Source organism: Orcinus orca, chromosome 8, assembly GCF_937001465.1.
Source record: "Orcinus orca chromosome 8, mOrcOrc1.1, whole genome shotgun sequence".
In the NCBI taxonomy this organism is placed as follows: Eukaryota; Metazoa; Chordata; class Mammalia; order Artiodactyla; family Delphinidae; genus Orcinus; species Orcinus orca.
In genome coordinates this window covers 105,051,588-105,079,221 of record NC_064566.1, presented here as the reverse complement: position 1 = coordinate 105,079,221, position 27,634 = coordinate 105,051,588, and the positions used below count along the sequence as shown (strand labels likewise).

Sequence of the window (27,634 nt, the reverse complement as noted above, 5' to 3'; positions counted from 1 at the left end):
TGAATTTATCCTGTGCAGGTGTGTTTGAGCTTCTTAAATCTCAGAGTTTTTGCCAAATTTGGGAAGTTTTCAGCCATTATTTTTTTCAGCCCCTGCCTCTCTTTCCTTTCCTGTCAGAACTCGGAAGATATCCATATTATATCTTTTTTATAGTTCCGTAGGTCCCTTAGGCGCAATTCATTATCTTTTCAGGCGCAATTCATTATCTTTTCTCTCTGTTGTTCAAACTGAGTAATTTCTAATGTTCTATCATCAAGTTTACTGACTCTTTCCCCTGTCCTCTTCATTCTTTTGTTGAACTATCTCTTGAATTTTTTGTAACAGCTTTAAAATTAGTATACCATACCCTACATATTCACCCATTTAAAGTGTACAGTTCAGTGGCTTTTAGTATATTCATTGATTTGTGCATCAATCACTGCAATCAATTTTAGACCATTTTCCATTACCTAAAAAATCCCTGAACCCCTTAGCTGTTACCCCCAAATTTCCCCACTCCCCAACCCTAGGCAACCACTAATTTACTTTCTGTCCCTCTAGATTTTCCTGTTCAGAACATTTCATATAAAAGGAATCATACAATATGTGGTCCTTTGTAACTGGCTTTTTCACTTGGCATAATGTTTTCAAATTTTATCCATGTTGCAGCATGTATCAGTACTTCATTTCTTTTTTGTTACCAAATAGTACTCCATTGTATAAATGTACCACATTTTATTTGTCCTTTCATCAATGATGGATATTTGGGTTGTTTTTACTTTTTGAGTACCGTGAATATTTTGCTATGCAGTATAGGTTTCTATGTGGACATCTCTTCAATTCTTTTGGGTGGGTAGAGTTGTTAGAACATATGATGACTCTGTATAACCTTTTAAGGAACTTCCAAGACTGTTTTCCAAGTGGCTGTGCCATTTTGTATTCCTAGCAGCAGTGTATGAAGTTTTCTGTTTCTCAGCAACATTTGTCATTGTCTGTCTTTTTGGCAGATAACAACATCCTAGTGGGTGTGAAGTAGTATCTCATTGCAGTTATTGTATTTTATCTTTTATTCTTTTACTGACATTTTCTATTTTTTCATTTGTTACTGGCATGTTCATAATTATTCCTTAAAGCATTTTTATGATGGCTACTTTAAAATCCTTGTCAAGCAGTTAGAACATTTGTATCATTTTAGTGTTGGCATCCATAGACTTTTCTTATTCAAATTGACGTTTTTCTTGGTTCCTTGTATGATGAATGATTTTCTGTTGTATCCTGGACATTTTTGGATTTATGTTATGAGGCTCTGGATCTTACTTAAATCTTCAGTTTTAGCAGGCCTCCTCAGACACAACTCCAGCAAGAGAAGGGGGGGCTCTGCCTCATTACTACTAGGTAGAGGTGAAAAAATACATGGTGGAGAAAGTAGTGCCTAGTTACTGCTGGTCAGAGTTGGAAGTTTGATTTCCCCACTAGGCTTGTGTTGAACTACCCTGGTGAAAAAGGAGGAACACTTTGTTTACGCTCCCCTGTGGCCTCCACTGACTGATGAGGATCCTCTTTATCACTGGGCAGGGATGGAAGTCCGTACCCGCCTTGGCCTTCTCTGACACATACCAACAGGGGGCAGAGGCACCTCGTTACGCTTGCGGAAAGGGAAACATCTCAGCTCCTCTCTTGGCCTGTGTTGACGTGGTTGAAGTAAGAGTTTTTTCTGTGACGTTCGACTGAGTAGAGCAATTATTGTCTTAAACATTTTCTTTCTTCCTAGGCTTCCTCTTGCCTTGTTCTTTAGCTATAAAGAGCTGGCTTTTCTTGGAACTTTTTTTTTTGTCTACACCTTCTGGCATTTGTTGGCCTTCTGGCTCCTTTCACCCAGTCCAGGATATAATAGGTAAATACAAAACTCAGAGGACTCACCAGTGTCATTCCTTGCGGGTCTACTATTTCTCTTTCAAAGTTGTCTCATGTTTATTTTATACATAATGTACATAGTGCTTAACTGTACTAAGTGGAAGGAATAGAAAAAAGTGTTATATTCATCTTGGCCCAGAATCAAAACTCTCTCTTGCCCATTTTTTCATGGGGTTGTTTTCTTACCATTGAGTTGTAAGGCTCTTTACGTATTTCGGATAAAAGTTCTTTGACAGATGTGTGATTTGCAAATAATTTCTTCCAAGCTGGAGCTTGTCTTTTCATCCTCTTTTAATAATAGTGTTTTCACAAAAGTTTTTAATTTTGAAGTCCAGTTTATCATCTTTTTGCTTTCCATTGTGCTTTTGGTTTAATATCTAAGAACGCTTTGCCTAACCTCTGGTCACGAAGGTTTTCTCCTATCTTTTTTTAAAGATGTTGCATAGTTTTAGCTTTACATTTAGATCCGTGACCCATTTTGAGTTAACTTGTGGGTGAAGGATGAGGTTTCAGTCAAGGTTTTCTTTTCATATATGGAATTTCAGTTGTTGCAATAACATTTACTGAAATGACTTTCTTTACTCCATTGAATTGCTTTTGCTCCTTTGTCAAAAATCAGCCATGTTTGTGTGGATATATTTTTGGATTCTCTTCTGTTCCATTGGTCTCTGTGTCTGTCCTTTTGCTAATACTACTCTGTCTGGATTACGGTAGCTTTATAGTAAGTGTTTAACTTACTTTGATAACTTTAACTTCATTTTTCTCTTTCAAAATTGTTTTGTCCGTTCTAGTTCTTTTTGCTTTGTATATAAATTTTAGAATCAACTTGTCTATACCTACAAAAAAAAATCCTGCTGTAATTGTAATCATGTTAAATTTGTAGAACAATTTGAGAAGGAATGACATTTTTATTATATTCTTTTCCAATTCATGAAAATAATGTTTCTCCATTTACCTAGGTCCTCCTTAATTTCTTTTATCCATGTTTTATACTTTTCAGCATATAGGTTCTGTACATGATTTTTTAATTTTATATTTAAGTTTTCTTTTCTGGGATTACTGTAATGATATTGAGGGTTTAAAATTTTTTTAATTAAATTTAGATTTCCTGTTGTTCATTGCTATTGTATAAAAATACACTTGACTTCTTCATGTTTACCTCGTGTCCTGTGACTTAATAGTTGTAGAAGGCTTTTTAAAAATTTTTTTATTGAGGTATAGTTGATGTACAGTATTATATTGTTTCAGGTATACACAATAGTGATTCACAATTTTTAAAGGTTTTACTCCATTTATAGTTATAAAATATTGGCTACATATACCAGAAAAAAAAGCAGGCAACACAAAAGCTGCCTGTGAGAGAGAGACCAGTTATCAGATTTAACAGAAAAAGATTTCAAAGTAACCATTGTAAATATATTCACTAAAGGAAACTAAAGGAACTAAAGGAAAGCGTGATTAAAGAAGTAAAGGATGGTGTAATGACAATTTCACATAAAACAGGGACTATTGATAGTAAATAGGAATTATTGGAAAGAACGATAGAAATTCTGGAATTGAAAAACACAATGACAGAAATAAAAAATTCACTAAAGGGACTCATTAGTAGGTTTGACCTGGCTAAAGAAAGATTTAGCAGACTTGAACGTAGCACAATAGAGATTATTCAAACCAAAGAACAGAGAGGAAAAAAGATGAAGAAAAATGAACAGTCTCAGAAAGATGTGGGACACCATCCAGCACACCAACATATGTGTAATTGGATTACCAGAAGGAGAGGAGAGAGAAAAGAGAAGAAAAAATATTTGAAGAAATAATGACAGGAAACGTCTCAAATTTTTTGAAGAACAGTAACCTACATATCCAGAAGCTCTATGAACTCCCAAGGAAGAAAAATGCAAAGAAATCTCCAAACAGACCTATCATAGTAAAAATGCTGAAAATCAAAGACAAGGAGAAAATTTTGAAAGCAGCAAGAGAAACATAACTCGTTACTTACAATGGAACCCCCCAAGTAAGATTAATAGCTGACTGCCTATCAGAAATAGGGGAGGCCAGAAAGCAGTGTGATAACATATTCAAAGTGCTCAAAGAAAAAAACTGTCAACCAAGAATCCTGTACTGTCTTTCTAAAGTGAAAGCAAAATATTTTAAACAAAAACTGATTTTCTTGCTAGCAGACCACCCTATAAGAAATACTGAAAGAAGTTCTTAAGGCTGAAAGCGAATGACCCTAGATAGTAATTCAAATGCACACACAAACAAAAGAGCACTGGTATAGGTAAATATGTAATTATTAAAAATAGTAGAAATGGATATTTTTCTTTCTTCTCATAACTGATTTAAAACGCAAGTTATAAAATAGGTATGTAATATAATATTGGGCCTATAACATATAGAAGTGTAATGAATGTAATGTATTTGTCAATAATAGCTCAGAAATGGAGGGAACAAAACTATTGGGCTACACAAGTGACTACAGATGGTAAAGTAATGATCATAACAATGTTGTGTTTGTAACATTAATATATATATATAATATATATAATAATAGTACTAGGAAAAGGGAGGAAGGAGTAATGTTTCTTTGTGTCACTGATATTAAGCTAGTAGAAATCAACAGCTGATTCTGATAAGTTGAGACTTATATGGTAAACTCTTGAGCAGTCACTGAGAATGTAACTCAAAAAAATAGAAAAGTCATTAAGGAAATTACAGTGCTATATTAGAAAATACTCATTGAATCCAAAAGAATTCACTACAGGAAGAATAAAGGAACAAAAAAGACATGAGACATACAGAAGCAAATTAGAATGAAAGGCATAAGTCCAGCTATATCAATAATAACATTAAATGTGACTGGATTAAACAGTCAAAAGGCAGAGATTCTCAAATTGGGCTACCAAAAAAAAAAGATCTAGCTACATGCTGTCTACAGGAGACACATTTTTTTAAAAGTAATTAATTTGTTTTTGGCTGCGTTGGGTCTTCATTGCTGCACATGGTCTTTCTCTAGTTGCAGCGAGTGGGGGCTACTCTTTGTTGCGGTGCGCGGGCTTCTCATTGTGGTGGCTTCTTTTGTCGCAGAGCATGGGCTCTAGGTGCATGGGCTTCAGTAGTTGTGGCATTCGGGCTCAGTAGTTGTGGCTCACGGGCTCTAGACCACAGTCTCAGTAGTTGTGGCGCACGGGCTTAGTTGCTCTGCGGCATGTAGGGTCTTCCTGGACCAGGGCTCAAACCCGTGTCCCCTGCATTGGCAGGTGGATTCTTAACCACTGTGCCATCAGGGAAGTCCGAGACACATTTTAGATCCAAAGATAGACACAGATTGAAAGAGAATAGAAAAAAGATTTACCATGCAAACAGCAACTACAAGAAAACCAGAGTGGTTGTACTAATAGCAGACAAAATAGACTTTAACAAAAAATGTTACTAGGGACATTTTATAATGATAATAATGTCACTTCATCAGGAAGATACAACAATTATAAAAATTAATGCACTTATCAACAGAGTACCAAAATACATGAAACAAAAATGGACAGAAATGGAGAGATAGACAATTCAGCATTAATAGATGGAGACTTCAATACACCACTTTCAGTAATGTATAGAATAGCTTGGGAATTCCCTGGTGGTCCAGTGGTTAGGACTCCACACTTCCACTGCAGGGGGCATGGGTTGGATCCCTGGTTGAGGAACTAAGATCCCACATGCCATATGGCATGGCCAAAAAATAAATAAATAAAGAGAATAGAATAGCTGAAAGAAGATCAACAGGAAGTTAAGATCCCACATGCCACATGGCATGGCCAAAAAATAAAATAAATAAAGAGAATAGAATAGCTGACAGAAGATCAACAGGAAGTAGACGCTATAAACCAACTAGACCTAGCAGACAACTATACAACACTGCACCCATTAACAATAGAATATACATTCTCAAGTGCATTCTCCAGTGTAGCTCATATGCTAGGCCGTAAAACAAACCTCAGGAGATCTTCAGAGGTTGAAATAATGCAAAGTATGTTCTGAGACCTTATTGGAATGAAATTATAAATCAATAGCAGGACAAATTTTGGAAATCTCATAGATACGTGAAAATAAAACAATGCGTTCCTAAAGAACCAGCGGGTCAAAGAAGGAGTCAAACAGGAAATCAGAAAACATTTTGAGATGAATTAAAATGAAGATACAATGTACCAAAATTTATGATATGCAGCTATAACAATGCTTAGATGGAAATTTATAGTTGTATATACCTATGTTAAGGAAGAAGAAAGATCTCAAATTAATAACCACCCTTCCCCTTAAGACACTGGATAAAGAAGAGGAAACTAAAGCTAAAGCAACCAGAAGGAAGGAAGTAATAAAGATTATAAAGGAGTACTATGAACAATGAACCATCAGAAATGAAATTAATGCAGTTCCATTCACAGTAGCATCAAAAAGGATAAAGTACTTAGGAAATAATTTAACAAAGGAAGTGCAAAACTTGTACTTTGAATACTGCCAAACGTTGTTGAAAGAAATTAAAGATGGTCTAAGTAAATGGAAAAACACCCCATGTTCATGGATTGGAAGCCTCAGTGTTGTGAAGACGGCAGTACACCCCAAACTAATCTATAAACTTGAACACAATCACTGTCAAAATCTCAGCTGAGGGACTTCCCTGGTGGTGCAGTGGATACGACTCTGCACTCCCGAAGCAGGGGGCCCGGTTTCGATCCCTGGTCAGGGAGCTAGATCCCACATGCGTGCTGCAACTAAGGAGTTGACAAGCCACAACTAAGACCCAATGCAACCAAAATTAATTAATTAATTAATTAATTTTTTAAAAATCTCAGCTGATATTTTTTTTGTAGAGGTTGACACCCTGATTCTAAAAGTTACAAGGGGGGCTTCCCTGGTGGTGCAGTGGTTAAGGATCCGCCTGCCAATGCAGGGGACACGGGTTCGAGCCCTGGTCCAGGAAGATCCCGCATGCCGTGGAGCAGCTAAGCCCGTGAGCCACAACTACTGAGCCTGCACGCCTAGAGCCCGCGAGCCACAACTGCTGAATCCCATGTGCCTAGAGCCCGTGCTCCACGGCAAGAGAAGCCCGTGCACCACCACGAAGAGTAGCCCCCGCTCGCTGCAACTAGAGAAAGCCTGCACGCAGCCACGAAGACCCAACGTAGCCATAAATAAATAAAGTTACAAGGAACCCAGAATAGCCAAAACAATATTGAAAAAGGGACAGATTTGTAGGACTCAGACTTCCTGATTTCAAACTTACTATGTAGTAGCAGTAATCAAGAATAAGGATAGACATATAGAACAATGGAATAGAATTGAGAGTCCAGATGTAAACCCATATATCTATGCTTAACTGATTTTCAACAAGGCTGTCAAGACCATTGAATGGGGAAGAGTAAGTAGTCTTTTTAACAAATAGTACTGGGACAACTGTGTAGCCACATACAAAAGAATGAAGTTGGACATTTACCTCACATCATATATAAAAAATAACTCAAAATGAGCTAAAACTATAAAACTGCTAGAATAAGACAGAGGTAATTCCTCATGACATTGGCGTTGGCAAGGAATTCTTGGATATGACACCAAAAACACAAGCAACAAAAGAAAAAAATAGATGTTAAACTTCATCAAGATTAAAAACTTGTGCTTCAGAGGACACCAAGAAAGTGAAATAACAACTCACAGAATGGGAGAAAATTTTTGTAAACTGTATATCCGATAAGCAACTTGTATCTAGAATAAAGAACTTTTACAATTCAATAATAAAAAGACAACCCAGTTAAAAAATGGACAAAGTAGCTGAATAGACATTTCTCCAAGGATGATTTGCAAATAGCCAATAAGCACATGAAAAGATGTTCAGCATCATTAGTTATCAGGGAAATGCAAATCAAAACCACAGTGAGGGGGCTTCCCTGGTGGCGCAGTGGTTGAGAGTCCACCTGCCAATGCAGGGGACACGGGTTCATGCCCCGGTCCGGGAAGACCCAAATGCCGCGGAGCGGCTGGGCCCGTGAGCCATGGCTGCTGAGCCTGCGCGTCCGGAGCCTGTGCTCTGCAATGGGAGAGGCCACGAAAGTGAGAGGACCGCGTACCAGAAAAAAAAAAAAATTAACAATAATTTCTTGACATTTTCAAGTAGTCAATAAAAACAAATTTCCAATTATCTTATGTTTATTCTTTAAGATATGCACAGAGTTTCCCATTCTAGTTCCCCCTTTATCTCTTTCTTCCTTGCTGTTTTTTTCCTTCCAAGTCTTTTGTCCTGTAGAGTTTCTCACAGTCTAAATTTTGCCGTTTGCACTGCAGTGGTATAGCTTAATATATTCCTGTTCCTCTGTATTTACTGTGAATTGGTAGTTGGATCTAGAAACTTGGTCAGATTTTTGTTCAGTCTTTTTTGCAGTGTCTTACTGCTCTTTCTGTGAAGTTATAAACCATGATGATTAATGCCTCTTTATTTGGGGGGGGGGCGTGCAAAATTGTGTTCTTCTAATTCTGACATTCTTTCTTCATTTATTAGCTGGAATATTTCTATAAAGAGAAACCTTTCATATTCTATTTGATTACTTAAAAACACTGTTTATATTGGAAAGGCAGGATAAATGCTTTATTCTCCCCCCCCTTTTAAAATTAATTAATTAATTAGTTTATTTAGGCTGCACCGGGTCTTAGTTGAGGCATGTAGGATCTTCATTGTGGCATGTGAGATCTTTTATTATTATTATTATTATTTTAAATTTAGTTGCACTGGGTCTTAGTTGCAGCTCATGGGCTCCTTAGTTGTGGCATGCGGGCTCCTTAGTTGTGATATGCGAACTCTTAGTTGCAGCATGCATGTGGCATCTAGTTCCCTGACCAGGGATCGAACCTGGGCCCCCTGCATTGGGAGCATGGAGTCATAGCCACTGGACCACCAGGGAAGTCCCTCTTTCCTTCTTTTTAAAACCAGTTTTCAAAATAATTTTTTGGTTCATTAGCATCTTTAAAGGTGATGGATTAGGTTTGTTTTTGTTTCTAGTGTCATGTGAACTCATGAATGTATTTCATTGATTCAGTTTACTGTTGCATTTTTTGCCATTGGGAACCTCCTCAAAGTGACTTGCATTTTGGCATACCCCTAGTGATCTTTGATAGCTTCCTTGCATAGCTGATAAGATGCTCCAGGTGGACATTTACTGCCCCCAAAGTGCAATCTGTCTTTTCTCTAAGGAGCCGTGATTTCTTTTAGTGGGAAATGGAATTTGAAAGCTAGTCTGGGTGCTAGGGATATTCATGGCTGAAGATTAACTACATTATGAGTTCATACTGATGCTTTTAATTCAAATTCAAGGCTGTAAATTCAAATTGCAACTTTATCTTCACCTTTTAACCACTGATAATGAATAGATATAGGCACTTTATATAGCCAAACCAGATAGAAATTTCAGGACATGTATCTATCCATTCATGTATTTCACTGCTTCTGTATTATGCTAAATACTGGACAGGTTCAAAATGTAAATTAGACACCATAAAATGTTTTCACCGAATCCTTTTGCTCTCTGCTTGCTCCAAGCTTCTCACAACTTGCTTTTCTGCCTCTGCTCCCTACACATTCTTTAGATGTCTTAGGCTCTAACAAATTCAATAGGATGAAATTTACCAGTGACCTATGTAAAACCCAGTATTTAGGTCCAGCTCCGACCTCTTCCCTGAACTCCAGACCAGAATAGGCAACTTCATATATACATGTACTCTCGGATATTCCTCTCAGAAGTATTTCAGATTGTATGCTTAAAACCAAAATATTTCTTTTCATTCAAATATAAGCCCTACCAAAACCAGCTCTTCCTCTTTCACTGCCTTGTTTGGTGAAAATACCATCCACTCAACCATCCATGTCAAAACCTAGGGTTACATTCTTGTCTGCTACTACTCCCCCATCCCATCCCCAACACAAAATCATGCCTAGGTGGTTTTACCTCCTAAATATTTCTCAATTTATGTTCTCTATCCTCACTGCCACTGATTTAGTCCGATTTTATCTTACCTTACACTTGTACTGCTCTAACAGCCACCCTCTGTATTGCTACCAGGATAATCTTAAAATGTAGCTGTAAATAACACTGCTCTCCAGTGGTTCTCCAGTGGTTACCTATTGCATAAGGTCCTAGGCCCTTAGCATTGGTATAAACATAAACGTAAGTGTCCTCAAACAAGCAGTGTTTCAAGTCTCAATTCCTCTGTAAAATCAGATTATTATCATCTTACCTCACGTGAGATAACATATCTGAAGGTCCTAGTGCTGCATTTGCTACTCTACACAGTCAACTAGTACAGATACTTCATATATAAATTCCACCTGGATATTCCTATTAGAGGCATCTTAAATTCAGTATGTCTCTCTCCCTAACCTTCTTTTCTGTCCTTGATTGGTTTTAATTAGAATATAGGGTGGGAACGAAGTTATCTCAGTTCAGTTTTAGCATAATTAAAACCTTGTTAGTATAATTTGGAAAATTAGTTTCCAGTTTTGAGATGTGGCTGGATATTTAAACATGCAAATTCTTATTAAATATCAAGTTTCACATCCTCACCAATTAGTTTCAAGGTTAGCAGTCTCATTACTTTCTCTTTAATCATCTGAGGCAGCCACCTCACTTTATATGCTGAAGAGCTACTCCATTTTTTTTTAGTTTTATTTATTTATTTATTGGCTGTGTTGGATCTTCGTTGCTGCACACGGGCTTTCTCTAGTTGCGGTGAGTGGGGTCTACTCTTCGTTGAGGTGCACAGGCTTCTTGTTGCAGTGGCTTCTCTTGTTGTGGAGCACGGGCTCTAGGCATGCGGGCTCAGTAGTTGTGGCACGCGGGCTGTAGAGCGCAGGCTCAGTAGTTGTGGCACGCGGGCTCTAGAGCACAGGCTTAGTAGTTGTGGCTCGCGGGCTCTAGAGAGCAGGCTTGATAGTTGTGGCACTCGGGCTTAGTTGCTCCGTGGCATGTGGGATCTTCCTGGACCAGAGCTCGAACCCATGAACCCTGCATTGGCAGGTGGATTCTTAACCACTGTGCCACCAGGGAAGTCCGAGCTACTCCATTTTAATCTCAAATCCTCTGATAATTTTTATCAGTTAATCTTTATATCAAAATATACATATTCAGGATGTGCTCTGTGTCATATAAGAAATAGATATTTTGAAATTTTATCTCCATTTCATTTTATTCACACTTTTTCTAGGGTAATAATAGAAGCTAACATTTATTGAATGTTTACTTTGTGCCAGGAATTGTGCTAATTCAGTCCTCTTGACTATCTTGAAAGTGTAATTTCCATTCCTGTTTTACAAATGAGAAAACTGAAGCATAGAGAGATGAAGTAACTAGACTTAAGATTTAATGCCTGAATGGTAAATGGAAGAGTCAGAATTCAAAACTTAATATTTGTCTAACTTAAACTATTATAGCAACTGGGCTATATACCTTATTTGGTAAATGTTTTTCAACCCAACTGCAAAACAGAATCATAGGGTATTTTTCTCTCCCTTTTTTTTTTTTTTTTTTTTGCGGTACGTGGGTCTCTCATCGTTGTGGCCTCCCCCGCTGCGGAGCAGAGGCTCCGGACACGCAGGCTTAGCGGCCATGGCTCACGGGCCCAGCCGCTCCGCGGCATGTGGGATCCTCCCAGACCGGGGCACGAACCCGTGTCCCCTGCATCGGCAGGCAGAGTCTCAACCACTGCGCCACCAGGGAAGCCCTATTTTTCTCTCCTTAAAGTATATGTTGTTTAGCAACGGCCGCTTTCGTAAACACGTATATACTATTTCATAAGTAATTTGGAATAAAAGGGATGGGAAGGAAACTTTCTGAATTACTCACTAGTTCAAATTGCAAGCTATTACAAAATACATTTTTATTTTGAGTGCTACATAAATTCTGCATTAGTAATTGGATTGAAAAAATATTTATTTGAGAATTTTAAATGAGTTCCAAATTAAATATGTAACTACACACATACATATTCATCTACATGCATATGGAAAGATATGAGGTTTTTTTAAATAGAATTATCTAATTTATAAAAATTTCAGGATATACTTTATGGCTTCTGTACTATCCATATTATGTATGACTTTTTCAAATAACATAATTTCATCCCAAGTTTTGCCACAATGTATGTTACTGCAGTATTTCTAAATTATATTTGTCTGTGTAATTTATTATAGAGTATGTCATGAGACTAAGTTTTCACAGACCTGTGTTGGGAAATTAATGTAATAAATACATGGCATACAGGGCATTTCCCAGTCTAATCTTCATCTTCCGTCCATTCCATACCTCCATCTGTATTATACTTTGTACCACATGTGTGTAACCATTACATTGAACAAACACAGTTTACGGAAGGTACTCAGAATCCATTTTATTTTTGTCTTCCACCATCCTCATAAATTTATTCTGTGGGGTTAATACTCCCTCCAGCCTCTTGAAGGGCAAGTCTTAATAACTTTTCTAGTTACTTTCAGGGAATAGAAACATTATTTTCAAGAACTAATAAATTTAATTCAGAGTTAAAGGTTTTCTTCTTTGCCCACCTCAGGCCTACTCTAGGTCTGCAGTGGAAAGTGAGGTTTGTTTGCCTTCCTTTTTCTTTCTGTTTTTCCTCTCTGCCCTTTTATTCCTCCTCATTTGCTGACTGTGGTTTCTGGACCCTCCAGGATTGAGAGAAGCCAGGATTGAATAAGAAAAGGTCTTTAATAACAGTAGCAGCAGCGGCTGATGTTTCTGTAGCATTTATTTCGTGCTAAGTACTGTTAAAAGCACTTTATGTGTATCAGGCCAGTTAATGCTCAGAGCTCTCTGAAGTAAGTTCTGTTATCCCTGTTTCACTGCTGAAGAAATTACGGTGAAGTTTGGTGACTTGCCTAAGGTCCCACTGCTACACATGGTGGTACCAGGATGTGCAACCCAGCATTTGGGCACCAGAGTCTCTTCAGCCACTCCGAGCGTTGCTTTTATATACTGTTGGGAGATGGTAAGCATACTTCGTAGTCTTGGCCAGAGTTTAAATCAGACTTGTATCCATTAGATTTTTTTCAAGTGTGACACATTTTCTGTAGACCTGAAACAAAGGGCAAATTTGCCTTAACCCCTTTCCATTACTGGGGAGTAGAAGGGAGTGGGAGAGGGTTTGAAACTCACAACACACCGATCACTCGGCAAAGTCCTTTCCTAATATTTAACTCTTTGAACGTTGAAGGTGGGTGTAACTCAAGGTTGAAACTAAGTTTTCCCCTGCCTCCATGTCCAGGTGGCCTTGCACCTCACTTTGGATGCAGTATCTGTTGTTTGGGGCCTCCACCCAAACCAAGATTGAAATGTTCTCCAAATATAGTATTTAATTTCTTGCTTTCACACCTGTGTTCATGCAGATGGTCCCTGGATTATGAGTATCACTTGCTTGAAGGCATGTTCCTCCCTGAACCATGTGATCCCGATCAAACTAAGTGCTCCTCATGGCCTGGCTTTTAAAGAAGCCAGTTTACTGGGGTACAGCAAATGAACAAAAATCTTCCAAATAAAGCTTTCCCATTTTTTTCCCTCTTCATCTCATTCCTGTGAGAGAGAAATCAGCAGATATGTTAAATGGTAGTTTGGTCAGATCAGTCTTAGCTGCCTGGTGTCTCGTTGTGATTGCTTGTCTTTGGGAAAGCGCACAGGCAGGTTTATATTTGAGATGTCGCCTCTGATTGGTCAGGGTAGTTACTTCAGCGGCCTTACCTGGCTGGCTCGGCCCAGAGCTTCATGCCATTTATTGTGTTATCAGACTAAGAAGAACCTCAGATTGGTCATTTTGTCTTCTCATGTTGGGATATTCAGTGAATTTTTTATATTTATTGAGCTGGAAATCTTTAGGGTGTCTTTTTTAAATCTTTTCCCCTTCACATGTACATTTACTTACAAAGAACATTCGAAAGTGATGTTTATGTAGTGGATTGATGTTTGAACTGACGACCTCTGCATGCCCACATTTAGAGTAACTTAGAGTGCCATTAACAACAATTTGCCAGTACAGTGCACACACTGTACGCAAGGCACGTCAGGATGGTGAGCGCTCACTGAGATCGTGTGAGGTCCCATGAAAGCCTGGCACTCTCGTCTGCTTTATCACCTGGCAGAGCTCTACTTTCATTACTCCCTGCCCTCCATGGTGCCTCTCCTGCCCTGCACGTTCAGAATTAAATTTTTCTTTGTTTGCTTTCACATAGCACTAGCTGTGTAGTTTTAATTAGGTACGTGTGTCGTCTTCATAAAGACTGTACGTTTTCTGTGTTTTTTTGGCTGCATTGGGTCTTCGTTGCTGCGCGTGGGCTTTCTCTAGTTTCGGTGAGCGGGGACTTCTCACTGCTGTGGCTTCTCTTGTTGTGGAGCATGGGCTCTAGGTGCGTGGGCTTCAGCAGTTGTGGCATGTGGGCTCAGTAGTTGGGGCACACGGGCTCAGTAGTTGGGGCTCGCGGGCTCTAGAGCTCAGGCTCAGTAGTTGCGGCGCACGGGCTTAGTTGCTCTGTGGCATGTGGGATCTTCCCAGACCAGGGCTCGAACCCATGTCCCCTGTATTGGCAGGCGGATTCTTAACCACTGTGCCACCAGGGAAGCCCAAGACTGTAAACTTAATGAGGTCAAGGACAATGTTTTATTTTTAATTGTGTTCCTCTCTTTACATAATAAAGTTCCTCACATCTAATCAGTCGATTATTGAATTAAGTTTTCAATAGTATAAACAAAATCAGTCAGTAGTATGATTTGACTGTCAGAATACCGGGTCTAGTCTTACCAATATTTGTACCCAGACAAGGGAGGTAAAAATAGTAAAGTTATGCTCAAGTTATAATCCTGCCATACCTATCATATTGTGTACAACCCTGGGAACCAGTCTTAAAGGAGTACGGGAAATGGAGATTGTTGAGAGCATAGCAAGGATGTTCATCAAATTTTAAGGAGAACTTAAAAGGACAAGGGATGTTTAGCTTAAAGAATAGAACCTTAGGAAAGAATGGAATGTGATTGCCATCTTCAGTTTTTGAAAGCTTTTTCAAGGGGAAAGAAGAAGTAGACCTACTCTGCATGACTTTGGGGTTTGAACCAAGAGGAACTGAAACCCTAGGGTTTTGCAGCAGTATGGTGCTTTTTAAAAGAAAAAAATTGTTTAATGTGCAAAAAGAAGAGAATAAACACCCATAGTCTACCAGTGATTCCCTTGAATATGATGAAAGCTACCATCAATACACACATTCTGTGTGCAATTTCAGAAGGATCATGGTGCCCTTAGTGAATCCATGAATCTCTAGTTAAGACCTCATGTTCTCTTGTTCTGTGTGTGTGTGTGTGTGTACAAATATAAACATGTGTGTATATATTTCACAAAGATGATTATCGTCTATATACTCATCACATTTTTCTCTAAATACATAATAATGACCACTATTGAGTTTTCACTGTATTCAGTAATTGTGCATTCGTTTAATACTCAGAACCACACATTTTTCCAGGTCAGTTAAATATTCATGATCTTCAACACCATTTTTAACTGGTGGCTATATTTTTGAGACATTTGAAATCTTCTTTATCTAGAGATGATTTACAAAAAGTGTTTCCCCAAATTTGTTTTGCATTTATTTTAGTACTTTTTTTTTTTTTAAAAGAACAGTTATTTGTCTTAGATAAAATAATTGATGTACATAGCTATGTGGGGGTTTTTTGTTTTTTTTTTTTACATCTTTATTGGAGTATAATTGCTTTACAATGGTGTGTTAGTTTCTGCTTTATAACAAAGTGAATCAGTTATACATATACATATGTTCCCATATCTCTTCCCTCTTGAGTCTCCCTCCCTCCCACCCTCCCTATCCCACCCCTCTAGGTGGTCACAAAGCACCGAGCTGATCTCCCTGTGCTATGCGGCTGCTTCCCACTAGCTATCTATTTTACGTTTGGTAGTGTATATATGTCCATGCCACTCTCGCTTTGTCACAGCTTACCCTTCCCCCTCCCCGTATCCTCAAGTCCATTCTCTAGTAGGTCTGTGTCTTTATTCCTGTCTTACCCCTAGGTTCTTCATGACATTTTTTTTTTCTTAAATTCCATATATATGTGTTTAGCTATGTGTTCTTGTATTGGAAAAGCAATCTAACAGTCAAAAGACCCAGATCTTAGCTTTGGTTGTCATTTGTTAGCCATTTAACTTCTCTGAGCATTAGTGTTTTCTTACCTTTATCAAGGGGCTAGTACAAGCCTCCGTGACTTTCACATAGAGGATGTAAAAAGAGTTTAGGGGGAAAGTACTGTAAAAACTGTTATTTAAAAGTATTATTAGATTTGCAAAATTAAAAGTATTTAAGAATGTCAGTTTTTTACATTTTTAGTGAATAAATGTAAAATGTGATACAGGCAAACCAACTTTTTTTTTTTAAGGGAAAATCCAGTCAGTTGATTACTAAACATTATTTGTTTTATGAATTTTCTTTCAGGAAGGTGGTTTTATCGTGTTAGTAATCTAAACAGCAGTAGCTGCTTTCACTTGAGTGCTAACAACGTGCCAAATACTGTGCTCAGCATGTGCGGCGTGTATTGTCTCATTTAGTCCTTATAACAAACAGCCTTGGAGGAATTGTTGAAGAAAGAATGCAGACCTATCACGTCATAAAACTTAGACTCTTGGTCACTTGTATTTACTCACTTTATATCCTAAAAGAGGCAGGATAAAGCATTGAGGTTAAGAGTGTAGGTTCTGGAGCCAGCCTGACTGGATTTGAACCCTGGGTCTGCCACTTAATAATTTTCTGACTTCAGCAAGGTAGTTAACCTTTTTCTGTTAAATGGGGATAAAATGTACCTACTGGTAGAGACATCATGACAATCAAATTATCGAATGTGAAGCATTTAGAACTATATCTGGAAAATAGTATTCTATAATTGTCATTATTTGCAAATTATTATTATTTAAAACTATGCAGCTCATTAAGTGTGACATTAGCTCACAGACTCCACTGATAGGACACTTTAGGGGACAGATATAGAGAATGTATTTTAATATATTTCTTACCTTGAACTAACTTTCTCACTACCATCTTTCAGCTTGTTGATTTAGCATGGTGGCCTCATGAAAATGATCTAAATCACCTTTTATTTCAGCTACTAAACCATCAATTAATGCTTATTTTATGTATCTTTTAGGACATTCTGATTCATTTGCATCCTTGAAGAGCATCGGTAGAAGAGGAAGGAAAAGATGGGTGTGAAAACATTTACTCATAGCTCCTCTTCCCACAGCCAGGAAATGCTTGGAAAGCTAAATATGCTTCGAAATGATGGACATTTTTGTGATATCACTATTCGTGTCCAGGACAAAATCTTCCGGGCACATAAGGTGGTACTAGCAGCTTGCAGTGATTTCTTTCGCACCAAACTTGTAGGCCAAGCAGAGGATGAGAACAAGAATGTGTTGGATTTGCATCATGTCACAGTGACTGGCTTTATACCCCTTTTAGAATATGCTTACACAGCCACTCTGTCAATTAACACAGAAAATATCATTGATGTTCTAGCTGCAGCCAGCTATATGCAAATGTTCAGTGTTGCTAGCACCTGCTCAGAGTTCATGAAATCAAGCATTTTATGGAATACACCCAACAGCCAACCAGAAAAGGGTCTAGATGCTGGACAAGAAAATAACTCTAACTGCAATTTTACGTCTCGAGATGGAAGCATTTCTCCAGTGTCTTCAGAGTGCAGTGTGGTAGAAAGAACCATTCCTGTTTGCCGAGAGTCGAGGAGAAAGCGCAAAAGCTACATTGTTATGTCTCCTGAAAGTCCTGTGAAGTGTAGCACACAAACAAGTTCTCCACAGGTATTGAATTCTTCAGCTTCCTACTCAGAAAATAGAAATCAACCAGTTGACTCTTCTCTAGCTTTTCCCTGGACTTTTCCTTTTGGAATTGATCGAAGGATTCAGCCTGATAAGCTTAAGCAAGCAGAAAATACCCGGACTTTAGAATTACCTGGCCCATCTGAGACAGGTAGAAGAATGGCTGATTATGTGACTTGTGAGAGCACAAAAACTACCTTACCTCTGGGTACCGAGGAAGATGTCCGGGTCAAAGTAGAAAGGTTAAGTGATGAGGAGGTCCATGAGGAAGTATCCCAGCCTGTCAGTGCATCTCAGAGTTCACTGAGTGATCAGCAGACAGTGCCAGGAAGTGAACAAGTCCAAGAGGACCTTCTGATTAGTCCACAGTCTTCCTCTATAGGTATAGTGTCTCCTATGTTTTCCATAATGCTATGAAGTCAAGTCTAGCTTTTCTTTTTTTAAAAGATTTAATTTAATTTTCTTTTTTTTGCCTGCGTTGGGTCTGTTATTTTTAATTTATTTATTTATTTATTTTTGGCTGCATTGGGTCTTCGTTGCTGCAAGCTGGCTTTCTCTAGTTGCGGTGAGAGGGGGCTACTCTTCGTTGTGGTGCGTGGGCTTCTCATTGCAGTGGCTTCTCTTGTTGCGGAGCGTGGGATCTAGGCGCTTGGGCTTCAGTAGTTGTGGCTCACAGGCTCAGTAGTTGTGGCTCACAGGCTCTAGAGCGCAGGCTCTGTAGTTGTGGTGCACAGGCTTAGTTGCTCCGTGGCATGTTGGATCTTCCAGGACCAGGGCTTGAGCCCGTGTTCCCTGCATTGGTAGGCGGATTCTTAACCAATGCGCCACCAGGGAAGTCCCTGCGTTGGGTTTTTGTTGCTGCGCACGGGCTTTCTCTAGTTGCGGCGAGCGGGGGCTACTCTTCGTTGCGGTACATGGGCTTCTCACTGCAGTGGCTTCTCTTGTTGCAGAGCACGGATTCTAGGCATGCGGGCTTCAGTAGCTGTGGCTCGCGGGCTCTGGACCGCAGGCTCGGTAGTTGTGGCTCCCGGGCTTAGTTGCTCCGTGGCATGTGGGATCTTCCCAGACCAGGGATCGAACCCGTGTCCCCTGCATTGGCAGGTGGATTCTTATACACTGTGCCACTAAGGAAGTCCCTAAGTCAAGTATTTTAAAGTGCTTATTAGATAAAAGTTTGGTGCTGTATCCTATAGGAAGTATTAAGAAGAATAAAACATGGTAACTGGGTTTTTTAGATGGTATTAGTACTACAATATTTTTTTAATAAGTTACCCACGGGGAGCAAAGGAAATAGTTGAACAGTATCTGATGGGACACATATATGATGGCACAGTTCATATGTCTGTGATTAGTGAATTACTTTCAATGCAAAAAATACCAGTTTAAAAAATCCAGTTAGTGTTTTATTCTTGATTAAAATATTTATTGAAAACTTAACCATATGCCAAACTTGGGGATATATGATGAAAAAGACATATAGTGCCTGCATCTGAGGAGTTAATAGTCTAATTGGGGAAGCAGATGAGTAAATCAACAATCAGCACTAGACTAGAGGTAGGAACAATGTGTTACAGGTTCACTAAGGAAAGAGCAAGTTAACACTGTGTATTTGAGCTGGATCTTACATAATAAGTAGGAGTTTGCTCAGTTGAGGGAATGACATTTCTTTGAAAATGTATAAAAGCACAGAGGTGTAGAAGAACATTGCATATTTGATAAAGCAGTGAATTCAGTGCACAATGATGTGAATAAAGCATGGAAGCCTACAAGTATAGAAAATAATGAGAAATAAGAAAAATGAGCAGTTGAGAACATGTTGTGAAAAGCCTTGAACACTAGTTTCAGCTAGGAGTGCATTCAACTGCGTATAACAGGATCCCTTCAAAATGGCTTAAACCAAATGGGATTTTATTATTATTGCATAAAATATTCAGAAATAGGAAGTCCAGGACTGGTAGAGTGGCTCTACAGTGACCTAGGCCCCTTATATTTTTATAATCCACCGTCCTTAGTTTGTCATCCATATATTTATTGCTTCATGGTTATAAGATTTTTGCTTCATCTTTAGCCTCATATTCTAGAAAGGGGTAACTCTTGTATGGAATATGTTCCTAGAAGTCCCCAAAAAACTTCTGCCAGTTTATGTCACGTCATCTTTCCTAGCTGCAAGAGAATCTGGGAATACATGTATATTAGTTGGGTATGTAACTGCCTCACAAAATTACAGGAGAATGGATATTGTATGCAACTAGCAGTGTCTACCACAGCTTGGCCAAGCAAGCTTGGGTTTTATCCTAGTGGTAATAAAGAGTCTGCCTTAAATGAATGAAAAATAAAACATTTACAGATATTTTAGGAAAATGAATTTGATATTGGTCAAATTCATAGGGGGTTGGCTGGGGAGAGACAGTCCAAAAACCAGTAACAGTACAGTTGTCTTTGTATGAATGAAGATGCTTAGCATAACACTATAAAGAAAATGGGTATTAAGAGACTTTGTAAAGGAAGAATCATTACTACCTGATGATATTGAATATGTGGTTTGAGGGAATAAGAGGGTCAGGGTACCTGGATGACCAGGAAAATACTGATAACATTTTATTATATTCATTGATTATAAGTCACAGTTTTTCATATTTTATTATCTCTAAATTCAGATATGTTTTGCAATTAATAATCTTTACAGTTACTTTTTCTTTCTTAATGGTACAAAAAATAACGGTAATTGTACACTCGATAGGAATCTATTAGATGCCATAACTACTATGAAAATCATTGGGAGGAGGTGGGAGCCCAGTTTTAAGAGTAAGTCAGCAAGATTTGTTCCGTGTGAACCATGCTTGGGTGATGACCAGGCAACATGCCACAGAGCCGTTGAAAGGCAGGGTGGGTGAGATCAAGACTGGAGATTACCAGTTTAGGACTTTTAGCAGTGACAGATTGACTCGCAACAGGAAAATGTGTGTGTAAGAGCGAAAGCCAGAGAACTGATCCTTGAGAAGTATCTATGTTCAGCGAGAGAAGAAAACCCAACAAAGATCAATAAAGAGGTTTTCTCCCAAAGATTGGAGAACCAGGAGGGCCCCTTACCTTTGTTAATTTCTTGGATTTTGATCCACCATATGAGTTTCCCAGGGCTGTCACAGCAGCCGCCACACACTGGGTGATTTAAAACAAGAGAAATTTATTTCCTCACAGTTCAGAAGGCTAAAAGTCTGAAATTATGGTGTTGGCAGGGAAGGTTGTAGGGAAGGATCCTTTGCTTCTTCCTAGCTTCTGACAGTTACTAACATTCCTTGACAGTCCTCAACGTGTAGCTGCATCTCTCCAGTTTCTGCTTCCATCTTTATGGGGCCTTCCCTCTGTCTCTGGCTTCAGCACCACATCTCCCTTCTAAGGACACCAGTCATTGGATTATGGCCCACCCTACTCCAGTATGACCTCATCTAACTTGATACATCTGCAGAGACCCTATTTCCAAATAGGGCTATATTTACAGGTGCTAGGGGTTAGGACTTGAGTATGTCTTGGGCGGGGGGGGGGGGGGGGGGGGGGCACAATTCTACTCATATACCTACTAAAGATAATATTCTGAAATTTGGGACAAGATACTTGTGCTTTTCAAGTGACCACACACTCAGTAATATATTTGATGGCAGGAGATCCTAGCTATTTGACAATGTGACCAAGTTTTTGTTAAATTACTAACATGTTTAATCTTGGAAACACCTTGGTACCTTCTGAATAATGAACTAATAAGTAATTACTATTTTAATTATTTATCTGAGAACTTAGAAGCCAAATATTAATCTGAGTATCTTTCTAACTAAATTTGTGAAATAGCCTTATTAGATATGTGAAATAGCCTTATTTTACCACTCAAGTATATCTAATCAGTTCACATTTTGCCTTTATTATATTATTAACATGATTAAATAGAGAAGTTAGGAGCATAAGTAGAATAAGCCTTTCAGTTTTATAAGAATACTTCCTTTCCAATATATACTATTACAAATGTAGGTTCTGTTACAAAGCAGACATACAAAGAACTCTGATCTGAATATCATATAATCAGATAATCCAAATTAGGGTTTTTTTCCCTTGTCTTCATAGCAGATGTACTAATCACTCTCAACTAACCTATCTTAACTCCAAATCTGTACACCAAAATAAAGCCCTACAGAAAAAAGTTAAATTCCTCAGGTATACTAGGCAGTGAAAAAATGTAGGAGGGAGAAGAGGAAGATGTGTGTGGTACTTTTTTTCCATATTCCATAAGAATACTTCATAAGAGTACTTAATTTTACTAACTTATTAAAGATGATATATAGCAGGTAGTTTGTCATTCTAGAGACTGAGAGTATAATACTGAATATACTCATTATAAAGAAAACAAACAAAAAATACTCCTTATGAAATTCTAAAATAATAATTTAATTACTCATGAAATTAATTCAAATAAGATTTTACCTGTTCTTTTTATTGCCAGTTGCCCAGCAAAAAGTTATAAAATCTGACACTCCCAATAAATACAATAAGTACAGCAAATTTAAGAGAGAAATAATTGCTAAGTTTAGATTGGGTCTTGCTTCTCAAAAAGCTGGCCATCTATATCTGGTATGGTTTAAGGAAAATTTGTTTAAGTGAGAAGGACTTCATGATAGGGCTTCATTATTTGTCTTGAAGTATTCGATTATCTGTATACACCAAAGATAAAATAGTTTTAGATAATCCACAGTTTACTATGCTAATGAAGAAATTCAGGGGTTTTTCCTAGACTCTAAAATCTGCCGTTAAAAGAGAAGTGACTGTTATGAGGGTCAGTTAAGATGTTGAGAAATTTGACGGTTTGTGTATGAATAGTGAATAAACTTGTTGAGGTGAGCAGTTAGAATGATGGAAGAATTTGCGACACTGAGCATATATGCAGTATAGCATAATGATTAAAAATTCAGGACTTGGAGTCAGGCAGGTTTGGGGTCTGCTACCAGTTTCTGCCACTTACTAGATGTGTGACTTTGAACAAGTCACTGAACCTCACCAGGTTTCCATAACCATAAAGTAACGGTAGTATTACCTATCTATTAAGTATGTCAGTGCTCTCCAGCAAGACCACCAGGAACACACCTGTAGTTGAACAAGTTGGGGTGGTGGTTTTAATACCTGAAAATCCCAAACAGTTACTTAAATATACAGAATGAGTTAGTGTGCAGCGGGCATGTGTAAACCCTGTGTCCAACATAGAAGTAGTATCCTAGTAGTGGGCGTATTGGAATGTAAGTATCATTCATTACAGCAAGAGTGAGCCAGTTTTGGTCCCTTAAAATGGACAGATTCCTTAAGTGGAGTTAAATAGTTCCTGCAAGCCAGGCTCAAGTATCTCTGAAGAGAACGAACTGGCTATCATAATCAGGATGGTCCCAGGATTAGTGTCTTTCTGACTGAATAGGTCTTACTGTTAGGATTGTAATGACTTCAGCAGAAACATGTTAATTTGAGGTCAGGGTCCATTTTTCTATGGCCGAAGCCTGGGATATGATATAATATTCCCTATAAAAGGGAATCTGCCTTCTGTAGTGCTTAAAAGAACAGTTATTAAGTTTTTGTCAGCAGGGTCAGATGGAGGATAATAGATCCAGCAATCTGTTAAATTCAGATTAGTAACTATGGTCTGGGGTGGGGGGGAAGTACAAGAGTTTTGTTTTTCCTTAAGTGGCAGAAGGAGATCTTAGGAGTTCAGAAACAATAGGATGAAGATGAAAGATCGTATTGGTTTTAATAGTCAAGATTAATAGTAAAGAGTACTGAAGAATCAGAAAATTAATCTGATTTTGTCATCTTGGGTAGGAGCTGTCCATTTTGAAGTCAGTATCTTCTGGAGAATTCCTTAGAAGGAATGGATGCACAGGAGTTGGAAGGGTGTGATATGTGTCTTTTAAGTTGGGAAACATGAATCCAATGAATGCCACCTCAAACTGTTACCACTGAATCAGTTGTTAACAATATCTGATCAGTTCCTTTCTATTGATAATCAATGGAGAGTTTTCTCTGGTGGCATCTTTTCCAGAAAACCAAAACTCCAGATTTTAAATCATTCATAAGCTCTTCTCTGTTTGTGATAAACCTGGGGTATCATTGTAGTATCAGTGTAGAACCTAAGATTTAAACCAAAATTCCCACTTGAAAAAGGCAGCCTACTATCAACTCATAAGGAGTCGACTTGTGGGTCGTAGAGATGATTTGTCTTATTGCTATCAAGGCTCTTGGCAGTACTTAAGACTGTGGAAGTTAAGAGGGTTTTTAAGTGCTTTGATAAGTATAGTTTTAAGATCTCATGTGTTCTCTTTATTTCTCTCTTGAAGTTTGTGGATGATGGGGACAGCGGAGAGTCTGAGTAAAAGATCAGCTTATAGAGTTCTTTCAGAGCAACATCAGTGTAATGTGTGGTCCTGTTACTTGAGAATAGTTGGGATTTCCCCAATCAGGAATACAGAATCTATTAATTTTTCTTTTGCCGTTACAGCATAGCTGTTTAGCATGAGGACGCCTCAATCTACCCTAAAAATAAACAATCATCAAACAAACTCATAGCTCATTTGGAGGTGTTTAAAGATGTACATCAACGCTTAGTTCCTATCTTTGTCTTACCAAGGTTGTGTCATCGCTGGGAAGGCCATACACTGGAAATACCCATGGGGGTAGCTCTTGAAATCCCTGCCCCAGTGTTGGTACAATATTGATGTATCTCAGATGGACAATCTTGTTCATGTCGGAAGCTCCCTGCAAAATGGCTACTTCCAATTCCAAATTGTCCTTGGTGAAATTGAGTCAATTGAGAGATAAGTGTAACGTGTTAGGATTATGGAGAAAACATGAAGGAAACAGATGTTTGGCCTGGAAGAGATGCAGTTTCAGATTGAGATGATTCATAAGAACTACAGTGGTCCATAAGAATAATGCTTGTGTAACTTTTTATTTCCAGTCGCAGAGGCCAGGGACCAGATGAAGCCTCCTGGTTCTGGGCATTTGAAACTAAGCAAAGCAGTTCACACAAAGACAAAATTGAAGTCAAGTCCTAATAAGGTTTTTTTAAACATCTTTATTGAAATACAACTTACATATCATAAAATTCGCCCATTTAAAGTGTATACTATAGTGGTTTTTAGTATATTCACAGAGTTGTGTAATTATCCCCCCGAAAGGAAACCCTGTACCCCTTAACAATGCCTCTCTTCTAGTCCTACCCCTATCCCTAGGCAACTACTAATACACTGTATAGATTTGCCTGTTCTGGACATTTCGTATAAATGGGAGTATGCACTGTGTAGTCTTTTCTGACTGACTTCTGTCACTTTCTGTTATATTTTCAAGGCTCATATATGTCATACCTTGTAAAGTTTTGAAATGTTTTTGCCAGTCGGAGATCTTCTGAACTCAGCCTCCAGGGCCAGTTCAGATGGACCAGTCTGGTCTCTGTCCATCCTCTCATTACAGTGTATTTCTCTTGTAGACAAGAGTCAACACTAGATAGATAGATCATAGGAGCAGGTGTTAGAAGGCCAGAAAACAGTTTTGTCAGGGAACAATGACAAGTCCAACTGGATAAACAAAATATTCCCCAAAGACCTTTTTCTAGGAAAGCAAAATAAGCCCAACACTGAAAGGCTTCAGTGAAATATTTGAGCTCACTTGAGCATGAGCTTACCTCCCAGCCAGAGGCAGGTTGCACCTCAGAAGGACTTTTAGATATGCACTCTGTTGTCGAGGTTCCCAGTGCAGGGCAGAAAGACCTTCAGCCAAATCTCGATGAGCCCTTCATTTCTGCCAATGCGCTGTTGCCAGAGGCCACCAGGAGCATACCTGGTTAAACAAGTTGAGTTCAGTACCCATTTGAAGTGTGGGAGGTCACACACCATGGGGTCTTTCAGGCTTCTCAATAAGAGGGTGTTAGAAAGGACTTATTAGAGGATTTGGGCTTGTGTTACGTGATTTCAGGACAGCTGCAAGAACAAAGGATTGTTTGTTCAATCCAATTCAAGTAAGTGGGATTTGCTCGGGGACTGGTGATGTCGGAAAGCATAAATAACTCTGTGACTGAGAATCTTAACAAATATCTAGGAATGCAGACCAAAGTAAACCTAAAGCCAGCAGGGACTTCCATTAGCTAGAAGGGGGAGGTTTGGTATTTTTGTGATTGCACAGTGACCTTGTTTTTGTCTGTGCTTAAAAAAATTATGTGTTTGAGACCAGTGTGATCGGGTCTGATGTTGGTGTTCTGCAAGATTGTTTTATGTCCAACAGAAAACACTAGGCCTAGCTGTGAATACCAGGCCCACTCCTAAGTGTCAGTGTCAGGCCAGTTCCTCTTTCCCAAGTATGAAATAAGTTGTTTAAAACATATAGAACTGTGGCTGGAACATGGTAAAAGCTCAGTAGTGGCTGGACCACTGTTATTATTTTTCACCACCAGAATGGTTTTTGTAAGTGTCTTAAGTGCTTAAACAACGGTTAGCGAAAACAGAAATCAGTTTGATGGAACAGAAGCTATTATACAGCACTCCTTAATGATGGAAGAGAGTAGATTCTCTCTTGATAAAATAGCCCTTAACATGCAAAGCTGATTGTCTCTATAAATCCGCTTTACTGTTGTATAAGAGAGAGGGTTCTATTCAGAATTCTTAGTCCTCATTACCACTGAGAGCAGAATCCCTATAGTTTATTTATTTATTTAATTTTTATTTATTTATTTGGCTGTGCTGGATCTTAGTTGCAGCACGCAGGATCTTTAGTTGCAGCATTCGGGCTCTTTTAGTTGCGGCATGCAGGATCCAGTTCCCTGACCAGGGATCGAACCTGGGCCCCTGCATTGGGAGTGCAGAGTGTTACCCACTGGACCACCAGGGAAGTCCCAGAATCCCTATAGTTTAGAAAGGAAACTTCTTCTTTTTTTTTTTTTTTTTTTTTTTTTTTTTTTTGCGGTACGCAGGCCTCTCACTGTTGTGGCCTCTCCTGCTGCGGAGCACAGGCTCCGGACGCACAGGCCCAGCAACCATGGCTCATGGACCCAGCCGCTCCGCGGCATGTGGGATCCTCCCAGACGAGGGCACGAACCTGTGTCCCCTGCATCTGCAGTTGGACTCTCAACCACTGCGCCACTGAAGTTTTAATGAATTATTAAAACTTCATTTTAATAATTTAAGAAACATCACTATCACCTCAGCAAAGTAAAATTGCTGGTATAGCCTGCTATTAAATCAGTTCAATTAAAATTCCAATTAATATGGTTACTTGTGCTGTCATGGGCAGAAACCACAGTCTCAGGAAAAAGTTTACAAGATTTATTTGTGCTGATGGTTACGTAAGTGATATAACACTATGTGTTATAATGTCCACAGTATGGATAGATTTCTAAAAGTCTGTTTTAACTCTTAATTTAGCTTGGTGTTGTTTTTATTTTTGGCACATTTAATGTGCCATGGACTAGAAGAGAGTACCCTTTGTTTTACTTTCCACGCTTTCTATCCATCAGATTAGGGATCTAGAGGCCAAGGTTTAGATATTTTAGAATGGAAATAGATTTAAGAGGGACCATCTGCTAGATATGTCTCGTACTCCATTTTAGTTCTTTTTGACCAGCCTTTTAAGCAGACTCCTGGTAACACCAGAATCAATCCAAAGCACAGTGGGTTTCATTTCCACCTCACCATGACCCCACTCCCTCCTAAAAGTATTACAGTTTACTTGATGGTGAAATTTCAGTTAGATCAGTCTTCCTGGCCTGCCCTAATCACACCTTCAGGCCTTTTTTGCAAGTCTT

General features: G+C 38.7%; 1 protein-coding gene across 7 annotated transcripts in view; it reads left to right on the top strand.

Annotated features, from left to right (window-relative positions):
- ZBTB44 (zinc finger and BTB domain containing 44) overlaps positions 1 to 27,634 on the top strand; it is a 70,840-nt gene that overhangs the window by 24,082 nt on the left and 19,124 nt on the right. For 5 of the 7 annotated variants that reach the window (XM_049713602.1, XM_049713601.1, XM_049713600.1 and 2 more), the window contains exon 3: positions 17,127 to 18,199. The exons of the other annotated variants lie outside the window; for them this stretch is intronic. In XM_049713602.1, coding sequence (XP_049569559.1) covers positions 17,182 to 18,199 — 1,018 coding nt within the window. In that variant the 5' untranslated portion in view covers positions 17,127 to 17,181. The remainder of the gene's footprint in view (positions 1 to 17,126; positions 18,200 to 27,634) is intronic. 7 annotated transcript variants of the gene reach the window in all.